The following is a 21,259-nucleotide window of genomic DNA, read 5'->3' as shown; positions in this document are numbered from 1 at the left end:
TCAAGTTTTTAAAACAATCAAAATATAGGCAAGAGTTTTGCCAAATAACAATCTCTTAGCAACCATACTTGTATCAAGTATTAGATACAGTTAAAATGGCAGTCACTCAATAGTCCACAAGTCAACCTGATCAGTGATCATAAATGATTCTCACAAGCGAACTGATCATATATGTTTCACAACCAGAGAAAATAGTATATTTGTCATAAAAAAACAAAAAACAAAAAAATAGTATCTTCGTTTTTTATTTCCTTTTTTTTTACCCTCTTTATCTTGGTTAGGCCCTATATCTCTCGAATTAAGGCCATCGAGAACACCCTGTACTAAGCGGAATCCCGATTGGGTTTTGGGTCTTTCACCCTAGGGAGGCACATCCCTACTTAATTATCCGCTCGAATCTACGAGCCCCAATCAGGTTTAGGGTCTTTCACCCAAGGGAGGTACAATCCCTACTTAATTATCCCGGGCCTAACCAGATTAAATTTATTTAAATGAAACTTCACTTTTCCATTTAGATTCATCGAATCCCCATCTTTTATCTAAACCACATCTTTCAATGAAACCATAACTGATCTGAAATTACAAACTCCTCCATCACTTATGCAAACAAAAAGAACGTACTGAAGCATAAAGCTAATTACACATATTTTAACCAACATACTGATGCCATGTAAAACTGATATATAAATAAACTAAAAGTAGCTTACCTGCAGTCCAGAGGTTATTGTGTCCCTCACATCAATCCAATATCAAAATACATAAATACAGGTCCAGAGAAATAAAAGATAATAAACACTTAAGCAATATGGTTTAGGCACCCAAATAATAGAAGCAACTAACCAGGCCTTCATCACAGCACCCAAAATCAACCAAATTAACAGCAAAGTGAAGTAATAGCAGAATATAAATATAGCATCTCAATTAGGGGCACTATCCACCATGGAACTGTATCTTGCACGATCCTCAAAGCTTGCACCTACAGCATACATATAAGTGTGTATACAAATGGACGTATATATAAAAATGTATATTAGTATTGCAAGCAAACCATAAGGCCACTTGAATAAGAAGAGACAAGTACCGAACCATGCCCAAGGTCTCCCAACTTAAAAGGTTAATCGAATCCATATCCTTTAAATTGAATGAGTAAACAATAATTCAAGTCATAGAGTGTAATCAGTAAGAAACAAAGTACAACTGTACTACCTTCTCTTTGTAACCTGATAATGTGTTCAACTTTCTGCACTAATATGCATACTACAGTCAAATAAGTAACTCAGTAAGCAAGAAACCATACAATAAGGTTAATTTATGATGAAAATAAAATTAAGTGAACCTTTTCAAATCCATATACATGATCTTGAACACCAAGAAGAAGACAGTATACAATAAAAATATAACAGAAGCAACTAACCAAGATTTATACCAGCGAGTGAAGCGATGATAGAACAAATATAATCTCCTCAATTATGACACAAACAGGTAAACTAACAGACCCCAATTTAGGCTTCTATGACAATACCTTCCTGTAAAGTAGAAGCCCCGAAACACTCCAGCAACATTACCTTGCAGTAAAGTGGAAGCCCTTCTTTTTGAACCTATTTTCTGTTACAAAACTGGATCATCGAAGCTTTGATAAATTCCTATCTTAGTTGCTCAAACCAAGTTCAATCATAGAACCATGAGATCAACCATAGTACAGGATATCTATGTATATATCCAATCAAGCACACAAATTAGATATATATATATATATATATATAGTTACAATTCCTTTTTTTTTTTTTTTGTATTTGTTTCAATTTTTTTGTTATTATCAGGCACAGAGTAAAAACAAATTGCACAATCAAATTCTTTATTCATAAGTGCATCACTTTTAGTATCAATTACCGAAAGTGGCAACTGACAATATTAGACAAATTATCCGAATATGCCAAGGAAGGGATTTAGATGATAACATTTAGTTTCAAATCAGAATCTAACTTTATTGATCGAAATTTGTCATACTAATCAACAACGGACAAAAAGATACATATCAAGGAAACAGAAGAATAAAAGATCCAACTACTGGTTTTGAACTTTATCATCTTAACACCTCAGAAAACAAAGTTTTGATTTTTCAATCATAAGAGAGATTTCAGATCAAGTTGGACCCGTTAACTCTACGGTAAGCCAGTAATAACAAATTTATTTATTTATTTTTATTTTTATTTTTTTGTGGTATATATCAGACCCAGCTGCATCAAGAACCGGTAACTTCACACATATAACTCCTTATAATCTTAACAACACAAAACAAAAACCGCTTCAAAGAATCATGTTGCACGCACGTGAAACAAAACCAGAGACCAAAGACATCAACATGAAATAATTCAATGCAATCAATTCCATTTCTCCCACAGGTCATACCTTAGAAATCATATCCCTGCTCTAATACCATTTGTAACACCCCGAATCCGGATAAAACGAAAGAGTGAATTAAAAACAAAATCAATCTAACTCAAATCCTTTAAATTGAGTTTCTTCTTACTATTATCATTATTATCTGGAACATCCATTGAAAACGAAGCAAAAGCACACGACCTACAAGATCAATACCTGGATCGTTCGTTCGATCTCACCACCGTCTTCGATTGATCACCATCAGCGGTTGCAAGGGCAAGAAGGGACCAGAATCACTTCATGAGCCTAGCTGAAACCATCGTCAAACCACCAAAATCTATGGTCTGGGGACGTTGAGACGTCATAAGCCAGCAAGCAGAGAAAGAGTGGACACAGGAAAGATCCAGAGTACCCCTTTTCTCTCTCTCCCTTCTTTCTGGTCTGTACGAGTATTTAACCCTAATGAAGTCAAACTTTTAAATGGTCCTGATCAGGCGGTGGAAGAATGAACGGCCCTCATTGCAACATCTCATATTGCTCTTGATAATATATTTTCTTTTTCTTCAATATTAATTTGGGTGTCTAAAAAGTTTTACAACCATTCATACAGATGTGTTTTGTCAAACTCAAAACCTGCAACATTTGAATTTTTCAGCTTTATCTGACACTTTGAATTTTTCTTCTACATTTTTAAAGTGTTCCCTACCATACTCAAACTCAGGTATACTACCTCTCACAGCTTCTGTCATAGATTTCTTCATAATTACTAGGGTCAATCTATTGTGTTCGTGCCATTGATGGTACCTATCTTTCACATCCTTGCTGGTAGAAGGTGTTGGTTCAGCTGGTGGATCTTCCTTAAGGGCATGGTCATAATCTATCATGCCTAAATGCAGCTCTATATCTTGCTTCCATCTTTTATAATTTGATCCCTTTAAGCTCTCAATTTGTGATAAAGTAATCTGGGGTTCACATCCAAAACCAATTGGCAATGGATGGAGTGGCCCAAATCCTTATAAACCCATAGGCAAGGTCCCATTTTTCCCATGTGGGATGACATATATTCTCAACACGCCCCCGCACGTGTGGCGAATTTTCAAGCCATACACGTGGACAACTTTGGGTGACGTGGAGCCCGTGTGGCCATTAGGCATGCACACGTGGGTAACCCGCTCTGATACCATGATAAAGTAATCTGGGGTTCACATCCAAAACCAATTGGCAATGGATGGAGTGGCCCAAATCCTTATAAACCCATAGGCAAGGTCCCATTTTTCCCATGTGGGATGACATATATTCTCAACAATTTGATGAAACCCTAGAGGAAGGTTAATGGCTGTAGCAAAACATTAAAAAGGTTCTAGAATGATTTAGTAAGAAATTTATAAATTTGAATTCATGGCATTAAACTGAAGTGCCCCCAAATAATACATAAGGTGTCTGCCTTACCTAGAGTGGCAAAAGACATATCGACACTAACTGAATCATATAACCAGAATATCAAAACAAACAACTATAGGTTTATTAGATTATGTCAACACCTGGATTGGCAAGAAGAACAACCTCTAGCAACCAGTGAATGCATTTTGATTTTCTGTTATACGCTAATATTGAACCAAAGAGATGTGAATGTTTAAAACTCCTAAAGGAAGCAAAGACACAAACAATTAGATTCAATATTACAAGCTGTTGATCCAATACTCATATTTAATTATGATTCTTTAACGAAAGATATTTGAAGTTTTATGTGCCTTGAGTTCTGTTAAAGTATGGTCACCAAGACATTTCAGTAACGTAAAACAGGGAGTTATATATTTATAATTGTGAACAAACAATAAGTAGATGCAGAAGCTCAAGAAATCCAGAACACCTAACCAATCAAGTGGGATATATATAAAAAGCAATGAGCTGGGAATACTCAAACCTACAATTCTAAGCAATCACAGTAATCACATATATGCCAACAAGGCTAAGGAACAGAAGACAAAACATATTTGAATTGATATAAGATTTGATTCACTTCAACTTTGTCTTTTGCAGTACGAAAACTTTATTTGCTTCTTGTTTGATAAAGAGAGACCAATCAAAACAACGTTATGAAGTTTTACAATTTTAGTAGTAAGACAAACAATGAACAATGATTACAAGGAGAAGCAGACACAAAACCAATTAATCACAGAATACTGAGATAGAGGATAAGTACTCTAATGAACAAGAATACTGAAAACACACAAAACCAATTAATCACAGCAGTCATATGCCTCAACAAGACTAATGAACAAGAATAAACATAAAAACTTAGAAATGTAAATCGATTTATTTCAAGAGTTGTTTGCAGCAGTTCGAAAGCAATACCAGGATAGATAAAAATTTATGCTTCTTGTCGATGAAGAGAGAGACCAATCCAAAACCCGTATAACAGCTTTCAGGGCTGTCCGATCACGATTCCGATCATAGTTCAACAAAATTGAGGCGGAAAAACCATGACAGAGATCGCCATCGAAAAACCCTAGAAATTTGGAAATCAAATTTGGGGCCGGCCGTTAATTTGAGTAACGACATTCAGAAGCGGGTCTTGGGTTTGTCTCCAAGTGGGTTCTAGGCCCAACCAAAACTATACACAAGCAACTCTTTTTTTTTTCCTTTTCTTTTTAGGGTGAAAACAAATATATTTTCTGTTTTAGGTTCTTAATTGAGCGCAATGTCTCTGATACCAATTGTAAGATATAATCTAGATAGTCATACAAATCTACGTTGTACTTAAACATAAGAACACGCTCACATATGCAATATCTTTGTGTCAAAAATACTATCTTGAAAAAGACATGCTTGATCTTCTCCTCTGAACAATCTGATGAAGACAATCTTACCAATAGGGTAGAGAACTTGAATGCTTGCATGTGATTGTTAGAGCAGGGATCAAGGTCAATATATAGGTTGAGTATTGGATGCCTCCCATAAAGGTTTCCTAATCCTTTACATTTAGGCCAACCTATTTCTAGTTCTATATGCAATTAGGTATATCTCATTAGCAAAGTAACCTCTTAATATCAATAAGAAATAAACATGGTTTTAATGAACATTAGGAATGTCATACTTGGTAAGAAGACAACTTAATTGTCATGACTCTTAATAAATATTGTGAAGCCTTACATTGGTTTTTCAACCATAAACAAGTCATTCAATGGTGGAAAGCCACGAAGCAACTACTTGTGACATGCCTTTTGTGGCTTGAGAGGATGGCAGTTGAACAAAATCCAAAAGCTACAATCAGAGCTAGCTCCCCTACTATTGACAAACTTGATCCTTGTAGAACCAACAGAGCCACAACGGGAGACCATGAAAAACAGACAACAATGGTTATCTTGCACACTAGGCTCAACACACAATCCTATAAATTTGGCGAAGCCTGATTTGGAATTTATCAGCTGATACCGACCTTGAAACCTAATGATAAAAGGCAAGGTCTTGATAATGTTGCTGAAGACCTAAGAGTTTCGGTAGTGCAAAGTTCTTAAAGAGAGAGAACATTTTAACCACTTGTAAAATGACAATTGGACAAGTCACTAAGTTTTATCTTCACCAAATAAGATTTGTACCCTATATCAATTGTATTAATGATTGCATTCATTCTTGATGTTGGTTTTAATTTAATAAGGAATTTAGGCCAAAAGCAATTTATTGGTTCCCATAACTCTTCAAAATGGGACAACCAAACGTATTTTCTCATTATTAATTATAATGCTACCACTTGGGATGGTTGTGGAAAAAACATATCAGCATCATTTAACCTTTACTCCATCAGTTTGACCCGTTTATTCTGGAAATATCATATCATGATCACATCAAGCAACCAAATATTTTATGTATGTGGAAGTCACAATCCAACGATTTTTGAAGTGGGCTTTATTTATTTATTTTCATGAAACAAGTATAATATGGTTTTGTTTGTTTTTTTTATTTTTATAAAGGAATGTGGATTTTATTAACTCATGTCAAGATGGTCATTACATATCATTATGCTGCCTTCGACTAGACAGATCAAGAAGTTGTAATAAGAGAACTACCGTGATACATATAAACAAACCACCTATATTCGAACTAACCGCTCACTTATTAAAAGCGAGCCTATAAACTATGGAAAATAGCAAGACATAGTAAATAGGCCCCTACCACACCTATCTATATTTTTTCCTCGCCCTTCAAGCTAGGGCTAGGAGGTTCTGTCAAGCACAATTGCTTCCTGGTCCATAGAGAGATTGGGCCTCACAACAAAGTGAAGCGAGCCCCATAGTTGTCCAAACTTTTGAAGACCCGAATGGACTCGAATGCTTCATTAATGAGCCCAAGCCCATTAGCTTCCTTCCTCTTTTTTTTTTTGGCCCACAACATTGAGCCCATTTCCAAGAGCCATAAGCATAGGCCTAATTGTTTGATCTAGCCCAATTAGGTCCAACCCCAATATCCCACAGGCAGCAGCATGCCTGCCATAGTTTCCGACCTCGCCGTCGTAGGGAAGTATCCCGCCAGTCGCACGACCCCTTGGAACACAGCCAAAGACACTCCTAGCCACGACCATACCAGCCACTTGGGCCCACCACCATGCAACCATCATGTGAACCATCAAGAACTAGGCTCAGAACACCCAGATCAAGCATGTTATCTTCATTAGCTCCAGGCGAATCCCATCGTACATCATTCCTGCCGGCAGCTTCAGTCTTATTTCGCCACCCGTCCGCGCCTTATATGACGGCGTCAACGCCGTTGAAGTCACAAGGAGAGAGTTAGAGGTCTCTGGCCTCAAGATCGCATCACCACCACCACCATATCCCTGGACCCAGCCATCATGTCGAGACTTCTGGAAATCGGGCTGCTTCCAATCAGGCCACCACTCATTAGACCACCACCACGATTTCAGGTCACTATTGAGTATAAAATTACCCTTCCAAGAGGGCAGTGCCACAATTGACAAATAAGGAGGATTATGCCCGTCTCCCGCAAAGGCATCAGATGAGAGGAAGAGGATTGGACCTATAGGTTTTGGATTTGGAAGGCGATCGGAACCGCCGTATGCGTCGCCGACATCAGTAGACAGCGTTAGGGTTAACGCTAGAACCAGTGTCGCTAGAGAGAATAGGGTCATTTTTTCCCTCATTTTTTACTTCTCTAATATGGTTTTGTTATTGTTAAGTTTTTGTTAAAATAAGAAAAGGAGAACCACGTACGTTCCTAATTTTTCTTCTTGGGTAACAAGGAGAACTACCTAATTCATGTTTATGGTTTCTAATTTTTGAAGTACGATGAATTCTTAGAGTTTAATTTTTTGGACCAAAAGAAATATAGCCTTACCTCTTTTTTTTTGTTTTGGCCCTTTTGTCTCTGCAATATTTGCTATTTGTTAAAGCTTACAAAAGTCCTTGTATGTGATGTTGTGTGGGGACAATTGTTCAAAGAAGGCAGCGCATCACAAGTCCACACAAATCATTTTCACAATTTTTCTTTTGGTCTTTTAAACCACATGGGAGGGTAAGTCGAAAAAAGAAGAGATGTATGAAAGAATTGTATCAAAATACAGTTAGATGTTTGTTCAATCTATACATTCTACTAGGGGTGTATTTATTTAAGAGTCTACAAGATTTTTTTGTATTTTGAAAGTCTACCGGTGTTCAATTGAGATTTTAAATTGTTAAAATCTTGATGTATTCAATTAAGATTTAAAATTATCTATTCAAATTTGCAGATATTCAAAAGTATACGGATTTTTAAAGATTTCATTAAATGCTGGATTTTGGAGGATTTTATAGTGCTTTTTGTACATATCAAAACTCAAAAACAATCCAACCACTTCCCAAGATATTTTAATGGATTATTTCCGTCTCAAATAATGAAGAAGCTCTTTACCCAAAAAAAAAAAAAGCAGCTCTCAATAGGTGACACTCATCCATTTTATCTTAGACTTATCTTCCCACTATTCTCCTCTGCCTTTGCCTCTACTCTCATCTAATAATTTTATTTTTATTTTTATCACTATAGCTCTAGAAGCCTTAATCTTTCTAGCTAATTAAGCTTATTTTAAATGGTATTGTTAAGATGATACATACACACATGTTTTTTTTTTTTTTAATTATACCCGAAGCCAGTTGCTTATATATATATATACATATATTCATCTAAAGCCAGAATAGGACATACACACATGTTTATTTTGTAAATTAGATATGAAATAAATTATGTCATTAGTTTACTGCTTTATTTTTTGTGTAACATTTTGGTTGATTAGTTTTCTCTTATTATTCATATATCATTATACATAACATAAAGAATGGTAGATTGCCCCATATATATATATATATATATATATATAGAGAGAGAGAGAGAGAGAGAGAGACACACACACACACACACACACAAGTGTTTGTCACTGATATAACATTATCGTTGGATCCATACATCCATTGCTTTTAAAGAAGAAGAAAAAAAAAATTAACCTACCAAAAACATCATAAGGACTTCTAAAACCTAAACAAATACTAGTAAATCAATCTATTAGAATCAATCAAAGTCCATATAAAATTTAAACAATCCGTGAATTAAGTAAATCCATGCATTATAAAAACTCAAACAAAATCTTTTAAAATCTGAATTGAATACACTCTCCCTATATATATATATATATATATATATATATATATATATATTCTTTTTTTAGGGGAATGGAAGACTGATCCATTGATATTAAAATCATACTATTACAAATAAATGCTTGAATAAAACGACTAAAATCCAAAATGAACCTCCAAAAAAACTAAAATCCTAAAGGAACTGCAAAACTAAAATGCAGAAATTAAAAACTCCCTATCCCTACACTGCCCTAAAATGGAACCACTGAATTGAACATCTTGACGCCTAAGACCTTCATGGCGTACGTCGCAACACTCAACACAGCCACAACAACATTCAAGGAACAGTACAGGGTAAAGAGCAGGATAAGCCACCTCCCAGAAATCTCAAAACCCAGCCCAACCCAAGTGTAGGAGGAAAGGGGAACTGAACCAACTAGGCCCAGGTCACCAGCCTGCATATGCAGCCCAGATTGGTAGAGGCCCAAAAGCCACTACCCAAACCCTTCGCCTCCCACCCCTAGATCCACCGGTTCTGACCTTTCAGAAGATGCGGTCTCCGCCTATCACCACTCTGGCGGCCTTCCACGGCCTTCCCCCATCAAGATAGCTGGAAAGAAAGCTGCTTTAGCTCTAGATTGGAGGCACTTGCAAACGAAGGAAAAGGAGATCCCAATATGAAGCCTGCTTCCCCTCTGACAAAGCACCGACAAGCGCTTCACACCTCCACCAACCCAAGTCGACGCCGCTTCACATCGGCTACACACCGTATGCTAACGATCAAACAAAACCCCCTCAAATGCAGCTTAAATCCCAAAGCCTGATAGCTCTGATCACAAGTCGAAGCTGATCCACCACCAGACTACACCGCCTCCGCCACGAAAGAGTGACGCCTGCGACGCCCGAGTCACCCAAAGCAAACGGAGATCCGAAGATCGCCGCTGCCCTACTACCGAAGCCTCGAGGGTTTGGTATGCTTAGCTTAGAGAACTCCGGAGCGACTTAGGGTTTTCTGTAACCTTGGGAGTGGGTAGATGAATTCTACATACACCCCTCTATATTGGTATTTGGATGTCTTCTTATATGTCAACATTTTAGAAGTTCATTTTTACCCCTTTTGTAAACTAAAAAAGTTCAACAATGTCGATAGTTGTGGTTGTTTTTATTTTTATTTTTGATAGTACCATAAGGAATTTATTAGCTACTACTGCAACTCCAGGTAGAGCTTTTGCTTTGTTGAAAGTTGAAACATATGTCTATATTTGTTTTTCTTTTCTGCATTCTTGAATTCTGGTGTAAAGTACAATAAAATACCGAAATTTTTTGATTCAACATAAATTAGGCAAAGATAAATAGAGGATTTTGTAGGTTTTGATTTTTTAGTCTATTTTAGCTTCATGTAGAAATTAGATATTAAAATCAGAAAAAAAGAAAAAAGAGATCCTCAAAGAAGAGTAGAAGACGATTGATGTGGGTGTGAACGGCGGATGTAGAGAGGTGGCGTTTGCGGAGGAAGAGGGTGGGTGACAAAATTCAAATTTATTTTTGAGATTCTTCCTCTATAGTTTTTTCTTTTTATATTAATTAAATTAAAAAAAATTATATAATCTCTAAAATGACATGTTTTCCTTGGTCTAGAATTATATCGGGTTATGTCATATGACATGTTTTCTTGGTCTAGACTCTACTGTCTACCCTCTTTTACATGTGTGTTTTGAATTTTGATTACACAATAAAAAAGAAGAAAAAAACTAAAGAGGCATTGCTTGGCGTTTATGAAAAGAGACTTGGATGAGGGAGAGAATCTTGCGTGGGGCAACCCTAAAGCAACGCGCTGGGGCGGGCCAATCACTGTCAATAAGAGGGGTGTTTTGGGTATTGCAGTTCAGGGAGCAGGGGCAGTTTTGGAAAAGAGAAAATTTTTCTTTCTTCTGATTGGTTGGCTTTAAAGCCACGTGGTGGGAAAACCCCCCACCGAAGAATTTCTCTAGATGAGGAGGTGGAAAAAAAAAGAAAAGAAAAGAAAAGAAAAGAGAGGCCCCGGAGAGTTCGGGATAGGCAACAACATACGCACACATTCTCTCTCTCTCTCTCTCTCTCTCTTCATCGACGCTTTTCAATTTTGGATCACAACACTAATTACTAGTCCCACCCCACCCCACCTCAACAAAGACAATTCAGAAGAGTCGTCGCAACCTTTCCCTTCTCCTCTTCTCTTCTCTTAAACTCTTCTACAAACAAACACCCTTTCCCCACTTTTCAAATTCTATATATATATATTTAATAACATAAACCACACCGCCCTCCCCACACATTCTTTCTTTCTTTCATTCATAATAATCAGACGCGTACACAGACAGAGATGGTCCCCGGCGGTGTAGTTTTGGATTTCCCGGCCGGTGAAACGCCGTCGTCTCCTCCAAGACTACCCCGCAGGCTCAGACGGAGGCGCGACCTTGTTCAGTCCTCCAAGACTCCCAACACTGTCGAACAAATCCAAACCAAGCTTCGACTCGCCGATCTTCGCCGCCAGGTCCTCTTCTTCTTCTTCTTCTTTTCTTGATTTTGCGTTTGTTTGTTTGTTTCCTGGGATGATGATTTTGGATTTTGGTTGATGATGAACTGCGCCGAATACAAGTCCAGTTTTAACAACTTTATTTGATTGGTTTAAGATCCATCGTGACTGTGCTTCCATTTCTGTCCTAGTGTGTTTTTGATCCAAATTTTAACAGAAAACCCCTCCCAAAAAAAATTACCTAACACCTTCTCTTCTCTTTATCTTCAAGGAAGCTTTTACCTTTACTTTCAAGGGTATTTGGCTTCGTCTGTGTTAGGTGGGCTGATGTCAATTTTGTTTTTCAAATTTTTGGTTTTCTCTGTCGTCGTGTCTTAAACCGATAGTGATGGGGTTCAAAGGATTATAATAGATTACTTAATCTTAATTTCCTGCTATTATTGATTACTTTAACTCTTTTTTGGTTCCATCTCTTTGTTTTGTGATTCCCATGTTTTTTTGTGTGTGTTGTTTTTGTGTAACTCTTTAGCCTAGAACCTAACATGTCTAGTTTTTTGAATTTGCTCGACTTCAGGAACACTATGAAAAGTTGTCAAACAAGGCCCGGACAAAGCCCAGAAGCCCCTCTCGGTCTTCTTCTCAAGAGGAAGACCTTGGCGAGCGACTGGATGCCAAGCTCCAAGCTGCTGAGAAGAAAAGGTAAAACTTTGATCCATTTTTATTTATTTATAGTATGTTTGAATTTTCGATGCTTCATGCCCCCACAACCTTATAAATGTGTCTTTTGAAGGATGTTAGAATCTAAAGAACTCATTCAAAGTATTATCTGATTGGTTATGGGTGTGTTGGTTAACTACTGGATTATTCACTGTGTTGATATGGCTACATTAAGTTATTCTCCCGCATATTCTATTTTTTTGTTTCACCCTGTAACATTCCTACCCATCCTATTAACCTTCGTGCCCAAAACCCCCATCAGTGACATCATGTACACTACACCTACATCCTTGGACTCCTTACTGTTATGAAACAGAAAAAAAAACTATGGTGGCGGATTGTGTTTTTGTGTCTCACAATCTCATGTATAATATGCAGCTGGCTTTCTTATATAATAACATCTGCTGTCATCATCTCTTTCTTGCACTCACATATTGGGTTCATATTCTGTATTTATTTGTTCCTAGATAAGTAATTGTTATTTGTAAACACGGTCCGTTTCTTTGTGAGGTACCTTGTCTTCATATATATAGTTTAGTTATGATTTCAGCCAAAATCGTATCATCCATATGTAATCATGGACTCTTCAGTCCCCAGGGCCAGATTAGTTTTCCATATTCTGTTGCTCACTGTTGAACCGACAGGTTGCTTATTTTGGAAAGTGCTCAAATGCGCTTAGCTAAGTTGGATGAGTTGCGGCAAGCAGCTAAAAGTGAGGTAGAAATGCGTTTTGAGAAGGAACGACAGAAGCTTGGTTCAAAAGTTGAATTACGTTTTCAGCAGGCAGAGGCAAATAGAATGCTTATGCTCAAGGCTTATAGACAAAGAAGGGCCAACTTGAAGGAGAGGTCATCTCAGTCATTGTTGCGAAAGATGGCTTGGGAGAATAAGTACAAGGAGCGCGTGCGTGCTGCAATTAACCAAAAACGCGCAGCTGCTGAGAAAAAGCGACTGGTACTTTTGGAAGAAGAGAAGAAGAGGGCATATGCCAGGACGTTGCAAGTGCAAAGAGTAGCGAAGTCTGTCTCTCACCAACGTGAGATTGAAAGGAGAGCGAAAAGGGATCAGTTAGAAGACCGGTTGCAGAGGGTATGCGTATATGATGTTATCATTTGTGTAAGCCTTTTGTGGCTCTACTGTTCCCTAATTATCTTATTTGATGTTTAGGCAAAGAGACAAAGAGCAGAATATCTCAAGCAAAGAGGAAAGATACAGAATTCATTTCAAGTCAGTTGGAATAGGATGCACAAACAGGCTGATTTCCTGTCTAGAAAGTTAGCAAGGTGCATATCCTTTGCAATTTGAGTTTATTATAGATGTCCCTGTTAGATTCATTATTTTTGGGTACAAGTCATTTTCTTTGTTTAGGGTTAGCTTGTCATTGCATAGTAGATGTTTCATGACCATGGACAAGACTTTAGTTGTTTTTGCATTTCACCTTGCTAATGTTTGGCAAAGTTATTGGTTTGAAATTGGATTACCTGTTACATGCTTATGCACACTTGGAAATACGAGTGAATTTTAAGCGTCAACTTGTTTATTTTTATAGGTGTTGGAGACGGTTCCACAGGCTAAAGAGAACTACGTTTGCTTTGGCAAAAGCTTACAATACCTTGAAACTTGAGGAAAATAGCGTCAAGTCAATGCCGTTCGAGCAGCTTGCAATTCTGATTGAATCACCTGATACCCTTCAGACTGGGAAGGCTCTACTTGATCGACTTGAGAATCGGTTGAAAGTCTCCAAGACTGTAGCCTCTATAAACTATCCGTCCAGTATTGATAACATAGATCACCTTCTCAAACGAGTTGCTTCTCCCAAAAGGAGGACCACACCAAGGACATCTTTGAGAAGCAGGGAGGGAAAGAAAGCCTCTTCTGTCAGGGCCACAACCAGAACTTCAGCTAAATTAACAAGGTATCAAGTGAGAGTGGTTCTTTGCGCTTACATGATTTTGAGTCATCCAGATGCGGTTTTCAATGGTCAAGGAGAGCGTGAGACTTCTCTGGCCAAATCTGCAGAAGAATTTGTTAGAGAGTTTGAGTTGTTGGTGAAGACTATATTACAGGGCCCGGTCAACAGTTCTGAGGAAGAGTCTGATTCCACATCGCCCAAACGCTTAACCTTCAGATCTCAGCTAGGAGCTTTTGATAAAGCGTGGTGCTCCTACTTGAGTTGCTTTGTGGCATGGAAGGTTAAGGATGCCCAGTTGTTGGAGGGAGATTTAGTGAGGGCAGCTTGCCAGATGGAGCTGTCTATGATTCAAACTTGCAAGATGACTTCAGAAGGACATACTGCCGATCTCACTCATGATATGAAGGCTATTCAGAAACAGGTACTGCAGTAACCCTAAGTGTATTCTCTTCTATTATTATTTATTTTTTCTTTTTGTTGAGAAAATTGTATAGTACATATATCATATAATGTGTGTGTATGAGACATTGTTTGGTTTACCATTAAAAAAGCAAACATTTTGCTACTCTTGATTGATTTATGTTTAGGGGAGAGAGCATACACATACTTCTTTTTGTTGAACTTTCTAGGCATCTGAGGTTTACTCTTATGCTGGTGGAGTTTCTTTAACTGACAAAATTACCCTTGACAACCCCCTCCTCCTCCTCATTCCATTGAGCTTGTTAGCTAATATTTTGAATTTTTGCTTGATGCAGGTCGCAGAAGACCAAAAGCTACTGAGGGAAAAGGTGCAACACTTAAGTGGAGAAGCTGGGATTGAGCGCATGACATCTGCTTTATCTGAAACACGGTCCAAGTATTTTGCAGCAAAGGAAAATGGAAGTCCATCAGGGTTGCAAACCACACAGTTTGTTTCTCCAAGCCCTCCAAGTTCATCAGCTGGTCCTTCTGTTTCTAGCTTAGATAAGAAGAGTAATCCAAGTCGTGTAGTTCGTTCCCTATTTCAGGAAGATGAATCTATTCGTCCTAAAGGATTAGAGTCAACTGAGATTGGATTGATTGTGAATGAGTTCTCTAAGACCAATTTGAGTGGGCAGCTCGGATCTTCTTCCCAAAAGCCGGTCACTGAGAATGAACTGATTGTGAATGAGTTTCTCCATGAGCAAAACCAGGCTTTTGCCAATATTTTCAATGCTGCCGATGAAGATCAAAATAATGTCCAGGTTAAAATAATATCATAACCTTTTGCATTAGATACCGATACTGAGTTAGAAATCTTAACAGTTGCCTGTTTGGTTCTCTTGTAATTTTCAGTCAAAGATCAGAAACACTATGGAGAAGGCTTTCTGGGATGGCATAATGGAATCTGTAAACCAGGAAGAGCCCAACTATGACCGGATCATTCAACTGTTGGAGGAGGTGAGGGATGAAATTTGCACCATGGCTCCACAGAGCTGGAAACAAGAAATTGTTGAAGCAATTGATGTGGATATTCTCTCTCAGGTAGAAATTATTATTTGTCTTTGTCCAAAGTAATTATACAACATATGTAGAGCATTGACCATTTTGTTGTTGCCCCATTAGGTGCTAAAATCTGGTAACCTGGATATTGATTACCTGGGAAAGATCCTAGAGTTTTCAATGGTCACTTTGCGAAAGCTCTCCGCTCCTGCGAATGATGATGAAATGATGGCCACTCTCCAGAGTTTAAGGAAAGAACTAGATGAGATATGTAATGCTAGGGACCAGTCCAACTGCCCAGGTGTCATTGCTATGATCAAGGGTCTGCGTTTTGTTCTAGAGCAGATTCAGGTATGCTTTCTGGAAAAACTACTGTATTTCTGTAACTGACAATTATGGATGGCTTTCATAAGTAATTAGGACAAACAGGATGATTAACACATTTAATTTGATCAATTTCTTGTATGCTGTTTTATTTTTTGAATTCTATTTGTGAAGAACTGTAGACGGATGGGGTTGCAGTGTAATAATGCAAGGTGTTATTCCATCTAGATATTGAGTAACATTGAAAATTTTTGACAGGTGCTTAAACGTGAGATTAGCAAAGCACGTATAAGAATAATGGAGCCTTTGTTGAAGGGGCCCACTGGTTTGCAGTACCTTAGAAATGCCTTTGCCAATCGCTATGGACCTGCCTCAGATGCCAATACCTCTCTACCAGTGGCGGTGCAGTGGCTTTCATCCGTGTGGAATTGCAAAGATCAGGAGTGGCAAGAACATAAGATTGCTTCCTCGACTTTGATGAGCAGTGATAATTTGTCTCATGAGTTTCTTCCTTCCACCACCCTTAGAAGTGGTGGAAGCTTTCTGTTGAAATCAAATTCTTCATCGCTGTCTTCTGGAAATAGCCGAGGTTCGAGAACTCGATAATTTTTTCTTTCTAATCGTAAGGTGGATTTGAATTTTGTTTGACATTTGTTGTGTGGATCAGGTAATGTACAACCGGAATGCAAGGGAGAAGGAGTTGATTTGTTGGTGAGGCTCGGCTTGTTGAAGTTGGTGAGTGGTGTTTCTGGTCTGACTGAAGAGGCCCTGCCTGAAACTTTTATGCTTAACCTTTCTAGATTAAGGGCTGTGCAGGCTCAAATTCAGAAAATTATTGTTTCTTCCCTAAGGTGAGTAACTTAGCTCAATGTTGTTGAATGACTGCCTATCTGACTGCTCTGTGATCTTACATGGAATCATATAAAATGCAGCATTCTTATTTGCCGGCAAACCATATTAAGTGAGGGGGTGATAACAATGCCCTCAGACATGGAGGGCATCCTGTCAAGATGCATTGAGCGACTTTTGGGGATATTGGACAGTGTTGAAGATGCAGGTATGGAAGAAATTGTTGAATCAATCAGTGATTTCTCCATCAATGGAAATGAAGTTGTGGACACTGAGAAAGTTCGGTCAAGAAAGATGGTTATAGCCCGGATGTTAGCAAAGAGCCTGCAAGCTGGGGATCCCGTGTTTGAGAGGGTTTCCCGTGCTGTTTATATGGCTGCAAGAGGAGCGGTTCTTGGGGGGAGTGGACCTGTTGGAAGAAAATTGGCTGAAACTGCACTCCGGCAAGTTGGAGCAGCGGTGCTGATAGACAGTGTGGTGGAAGCTACTGAAGTTTTAGTTGTGGCTGCTACCATATCAGTTGGTGTTCATGGAGCATGGTATATACATATGACTGATAACATGTGAAGGGGTTTGAAAGTGACTATCGTACAGAATAAATAATATGCACATTTGTATATGGTAGTGTGTTGTGTAAGCTGTGAATAAAGTAAGCGTATTCTGTACATTTCTGTAGATGTAAGACATTGGATGTTAATTCTTTCGTGTAAATAATGTGAGGTTTGCTTGAAAATAAGGAATGGGGTTTCGTTGGTGGCTTGTGGTAGGCAGTCGCTCAATTTTTAGCAGTCTGAATTTTTAACTTTTTCATCTCGACTTCACGTATCCATACAGATCACGTTAACAACTATCCTAAAAAAATGGAATCTTGGCATTAATATCACATTTACATCTTTTGTATCATCGAAGTCAACAAAAGTTGTGCATTAGTGCACAACAAGACATTGGGAGCTAAAATCAGATGCTTCCTTCCGAAACAAAATATTCAACCCCATTTCCTCATCGAATGCATCGGGCCCTTCTAACTTGGCTCGGCTCTGGTTTAACGCCTTTTGGCTCTCTTGCTTGGCGTTATGTACAAGGCTCCACAACCTATCCTCAGCGGCTTCCGTCCGCATCAAGAGAGTTGAATCATCAAGGCAGTAGCAAAGGGTGGTCGGGTAGCATGGCGGTTATGCTGAGACTCGAAAGAGAGACGCCAAACACGTAAATTATGAAACTCACCTCATTAAACTAGGTTGAGGTGGAAAATTCAAGATAGCGGTAACAAGCGTGGTTTAGGGTTTAGGGAAATTCAAGACCAAGACCACGAATAATGGCAATTACCAACTTAGCACTGGATATGGGTTGACAGTGTAAGTAAGAGCATTAATGATAGACTTGGCATGGTGAAGTTAATCAGAGATACAGCTGAAAGCAGGTTTGCATACACATTTTGCATCAGTTACTCCTATTCCCATCTCTGGGAAGTGGCACCATCACATCCCAAAATTAACATGCATTGTGAACATGAGAACCAGAAAAGTATATGCACACGTTGTTAACTCATCTATCTCCATGCCTGGGGAGGCATCCACAGCACTAAACCAAAACAATTTTCCTTTCAAATTCCTCTGTAAACGAACTGGAGATGAAAAAGTCAACGTTATCCAAAAATTATACATAATTCATCTAAATAATCGAGGGGGCATCATATGCATATAAGCCTGAACTGCAGCTCTGAATTCAAGAACAATCAAGACAAATGGCATCTTTAAGGGAAGGGTTTGCTTATACGGTCCAAATTCTACAACCATTTTCCCCTGGATTCACATTACGAGAAAAAAATACCAATTGGAATAGAGTCCGCCGGGATGAGAGGATAACAACAGCATCTGCTGCATTTGAAAAACATACGAGTCAACGTTAGTAGATGCTCCGAATATTGGAGGAGCTGGTTCTACATCAGATGGGAAACATCAGGTAAGTACACAACATACATATGACATTCAGAGTGTAATATCATGAGTTCCTATCGAGCATAGTAGACCTCAGAAACTCACAGATAACTACACTAGCACAAAATTGGGGTACAAGGAAAACCCTAATAGTAGCTAAACCATAAGCTGTTCAAACACTATGAATACATTTCCATAGTTTTCTAATTATTTTTAAATTCAACAGGTCTGAAAAACTATGGGAGTCATCAACTGGTCTAGTAAGGAAATATGAGGTGACTCTTAATCAGACGTGGAACATTTGCAGGAAACTTTGACTGAAACTTTTCATACATTTGCTACCAAAAAATGGAACAAAAAGGGATTGTTTGAAATTGGTTTCACATTCACCATAACATCTTCAGCTTTAGTTGGTTTATTTATGAGCTAAAAGTGAACTGCCATGATGAAAAAAGTTAAAAAGTCTACAAAATTCAATGCATACCATCAGGCGGGCACCTCAGCTGCTACTTGATATCCGTACAAGAACCTTGTTTTTCTTGCCTGCAGACAAAAGGAGAAGTTTTCCATCCACAATGTCTTGAGATTCAATTCTCTTATTTTCACTATCAATTCTTGAGTTGTTCAAGTAAAGCCCCCCTTGCTTCAATAGACGTCGGGCAGCGGATTTGCTGTCAAGCAAACCGGATGACACTGAAAGATCAACAACGGAAAGATCTAGGACCTGATGATAAGGGAAAGAGCACGAGGGGACATCCTCCGAAATGGCTTGCATGGTGTTCCAGTCTAATTTAGTGTCAGCGCCAGGCCTCAATGCTTCAGTTGCCTTGAGAGCCTCATCTAGACCATCTTGACCATGGACAAAACGAGTAACCTCTTCAGCAAGCCTGCGCTGTGCGGTGTTGGGCAGGTATCCAGGTCTCTTCATGTCACTCTCTATCTGTTTGATGTTGTTCATGTCTAGGAAAGTGAGAATCTTGAGGAATCTGACAACATCAGCATCGGAAACAGAGAAGAAATACTGATAAAACTTGTAGGGAGACAACATGGATGGGGAAAGCCATATGGCACCATCTTCAGACTTTCCGAATTTGGTACCATCACTCTTTAAGAGAAGACGGAATGTCAAGCCGTAAGCCGCATCATCAGCCCGAAGAATCTTCCTTATGAGTTCAGTCCCTGCAGTTATATTTCCCCACTGATCGCTACCTCCAATCTGAACATTGGTGCCTTCATTGCGGAAGAGGTAGAGGAAATCATAACCCTGCAACAACTGGTAAGTGAACTCTGTGTAGCTCATTCCTTGTTCTGACTCCAACCTCTTCTTCACACTCTCCTTGGCCATCATACTGCCCACCCTCGCAAATCGACCGACATCTTTCAGAAAATCCAGCAATGTAACTTCTTTCCACCAATCATAATTGTTCAAGATGGAAACCCCGCTGGACCCCAAAATTTTCCCAATGGTATTGGTAATACCTGAGGTGTTCCGCGACAGAGTCTCCAGATCGAGCTCCGGCCTCTCCAAACTCTTGCCAGAAGGGTCTCCAACACGGGCAGTGGCGCCACCAATCAAAGCTATGGTTTGATGGCCGCATCTTTGGAACCATGAGAGGACTATAAGGCCAAGAAGGTTTCCTAAGTGCAATGACTCGGCAGTTGGGTCAAACCCGCAATAGACCTTAAGAGGAGGGATACTAGGGTCGGAGCAGGCATGCCTGAGCTGCTCGCTGGTCAAGGACTCAAGCAACCCTCGTTCTTCCAAAATATCAACCACATTTTGACGCGCGGAAGAGGAGTGCAAACACTTGACAGCAGAGAGGAGGATGGGGTTCCTCGTGTTATTACGGTGAAACCTGGGTACCCTAGAGGCAGTAAAGAAAGAAGGAAGAAAGAATGGAAGGCTGTGGTAACGATGGGAGTAAAGAAAGGCCCTTGAAGTGGTGACAGCAGTAGCCATTCTCATAATGAACAAAATTTCCTGCCAGAAATAGCGATTTCAGAACCAATGCGCATGATTAAACCAAGATTGTGTTTGAAGAGGTAATTGCAAAACTAGTTAGAAGAAATTGTAAAAATGATTTGTGTGTGTTGGGTAAGTCATGTATTAGAAAAGAAAAATACAGAGACTGGCAAAAACTTTGGAATTGTATAGTATCAAGTGCCATCCATACCATGTGCAATTCAGCAATCAAACTAGAACCTTTTAACATGGCAGTGCAAACATTGATTTATTCTTGAAAATTTTGACAAGAAGATGAGAGGCACATTATTGAAATTTGTATCAAGAAAGCAAATTCAAACAATATTGAAACCATAAAAGCATTAACTAGTTGGAGAGAGAGAGAGAGAGAGTAGGAGAAATTACTTAATAATAATAATAAGCAGAGGGTTAACTTTCTTGTAATTCCATTCCTAATCACAACTGGAAGAAGAAGAAGAGTTTCACTTGTTTGTTTTTGGGGGCCGCTGCTGCTGCTATCTCATCGTCATCAACAAGAAGAAGAGGAGAGAGAACCAAGGTTTAAGAAAAAGAGTAACT

General features: G+C 38.8%; 2 protein-coding genes across 4 annotated transcripts; one reads left to right on the top strand and one right to left on the bottom strand.

The window, feature by feature from the left end:
* The first annotated feature begins 11,183 nt into the window (after positions 1-11,183).
* Positions 11,184-17,539, top strand: LOC112180400. Of its 2 annotated transcripts, XM_024318944.2 has the most exons (11): positions 11,187-11,535; positions 12,092-12,216; positions 12,879-13,323; positions 13,402-13,517; positions 13,784-14,567; positions 14,902-15,369; positions 15,461-15,649; positions 15,731-15,958; positions 16,190-16,520; positions 16,599-16,782; positions 16,864-17,539. In XM_024318944.2, exons 1-11 carry the CDS (start codon positions 11,365-11,367, stop codon positions 17,345-17,347), a joined length of 3,525 nt encoding a protein of 1,174 aa, XP_024174712.1. In that variant the 5' UTR covers positions 11,187-11,364; the 3' UTR covers positions 17,348-17,539. The 2 variants fall into 2 exon arrangements, with proteins under 2 accessions (XP_040367876.1, XP_024174712.1); XM_040511942.1 differs by lacking the exons at positions 12,879-13,323; positions 13,402-13,517 and having other exon boundaries at positions 11,184-11,535.
* An 823-nt stretch (positions 17,540-18,362) lies between these two features.
* On the bottom strand, positions 18,363-21,239 carry LOC112180405 (tyrosine--tRNA ligase, chloroplastic/mitochondrial). Of its 2 annotated transcripts, none has more exons than XM_024318954.2 (3): positions 21,086-21,239; positions 19,202-20,698; positions 18,363-18,654 (listed from the first exon to the last, which is right to left on the bottom strand). In XM_024318954.2, exon 2 carries the CDS (start codon positions 20,681-20,683, stop codon positions 19,217-19,219), a length of 1,467 nt encoding a protein of 488 aa, XP_024174722.1. In that variant the 5' UTR covers positions 20,684-20,698; positions 21,086-21,239; the 3' UTR covers positions 18,363-18,654; positions 19,202-19,216. The 2 variants fall into 2 exon arrangements, with proteins under 2 accessions (XP_024174722.1, XP_024174721.1); XM_024318953.2 differs by having other exon boundaries at positions 18,363-18,657; positions 21,086-21,238.
* Positions 21,240-21,259: the final 20 nt, after the last annotated feature.

Source organism: Rosa chinensis, chromosome 7 (genome assembly GCF_002994745.2).
Source record: "Rosa chinensis cultivar Old Blush chromosome 7, RchiOBHm-V2, whole genome shotgun sequence".
Lineage (NCBI taxonomy): Eukaryota > Viridiplantae > Streptophyta > Magnoliopsida > Rosales > Rosaceae > Rosa > Rosa chinensis.
This window is presented reverse-complemented; position numbering and strand designations above follow the sequence as displayed.

Excerpts from the sequence above, each read along its gene's own strand:
- LOC112180400 (XM_024318944.2), top strand. The coding sequence starts at position 11,365 with ATGGTCCCCGGCGGTGTAGTTTTGGATTTCCCGGCCGGTGAAACGCCG. Across the intron at positions 15,650-15,730 it reads ATGTGGATATTCTCTCTCAG|GTGCTAAAATCTGGTAACCT; the intron begins GTAGAAATTATT and ends TTGCCCCATTAG. Across the intron at positions 15,959-16,189 it reads TTGTTCTAGAGCAGATTCAG|GTGCTTAAACGTGAGATTAG; the intron begins GTATGCTTTCTG and ends AATTTTTGACAG.
- LOC112180405 (XM_024318954.2), bottom strand. The coding sequence starts at position 20,683 with ATGAGAATGGCTACTGCTGTCACCACTTCAAGGGCCTTTCTTTACTCC.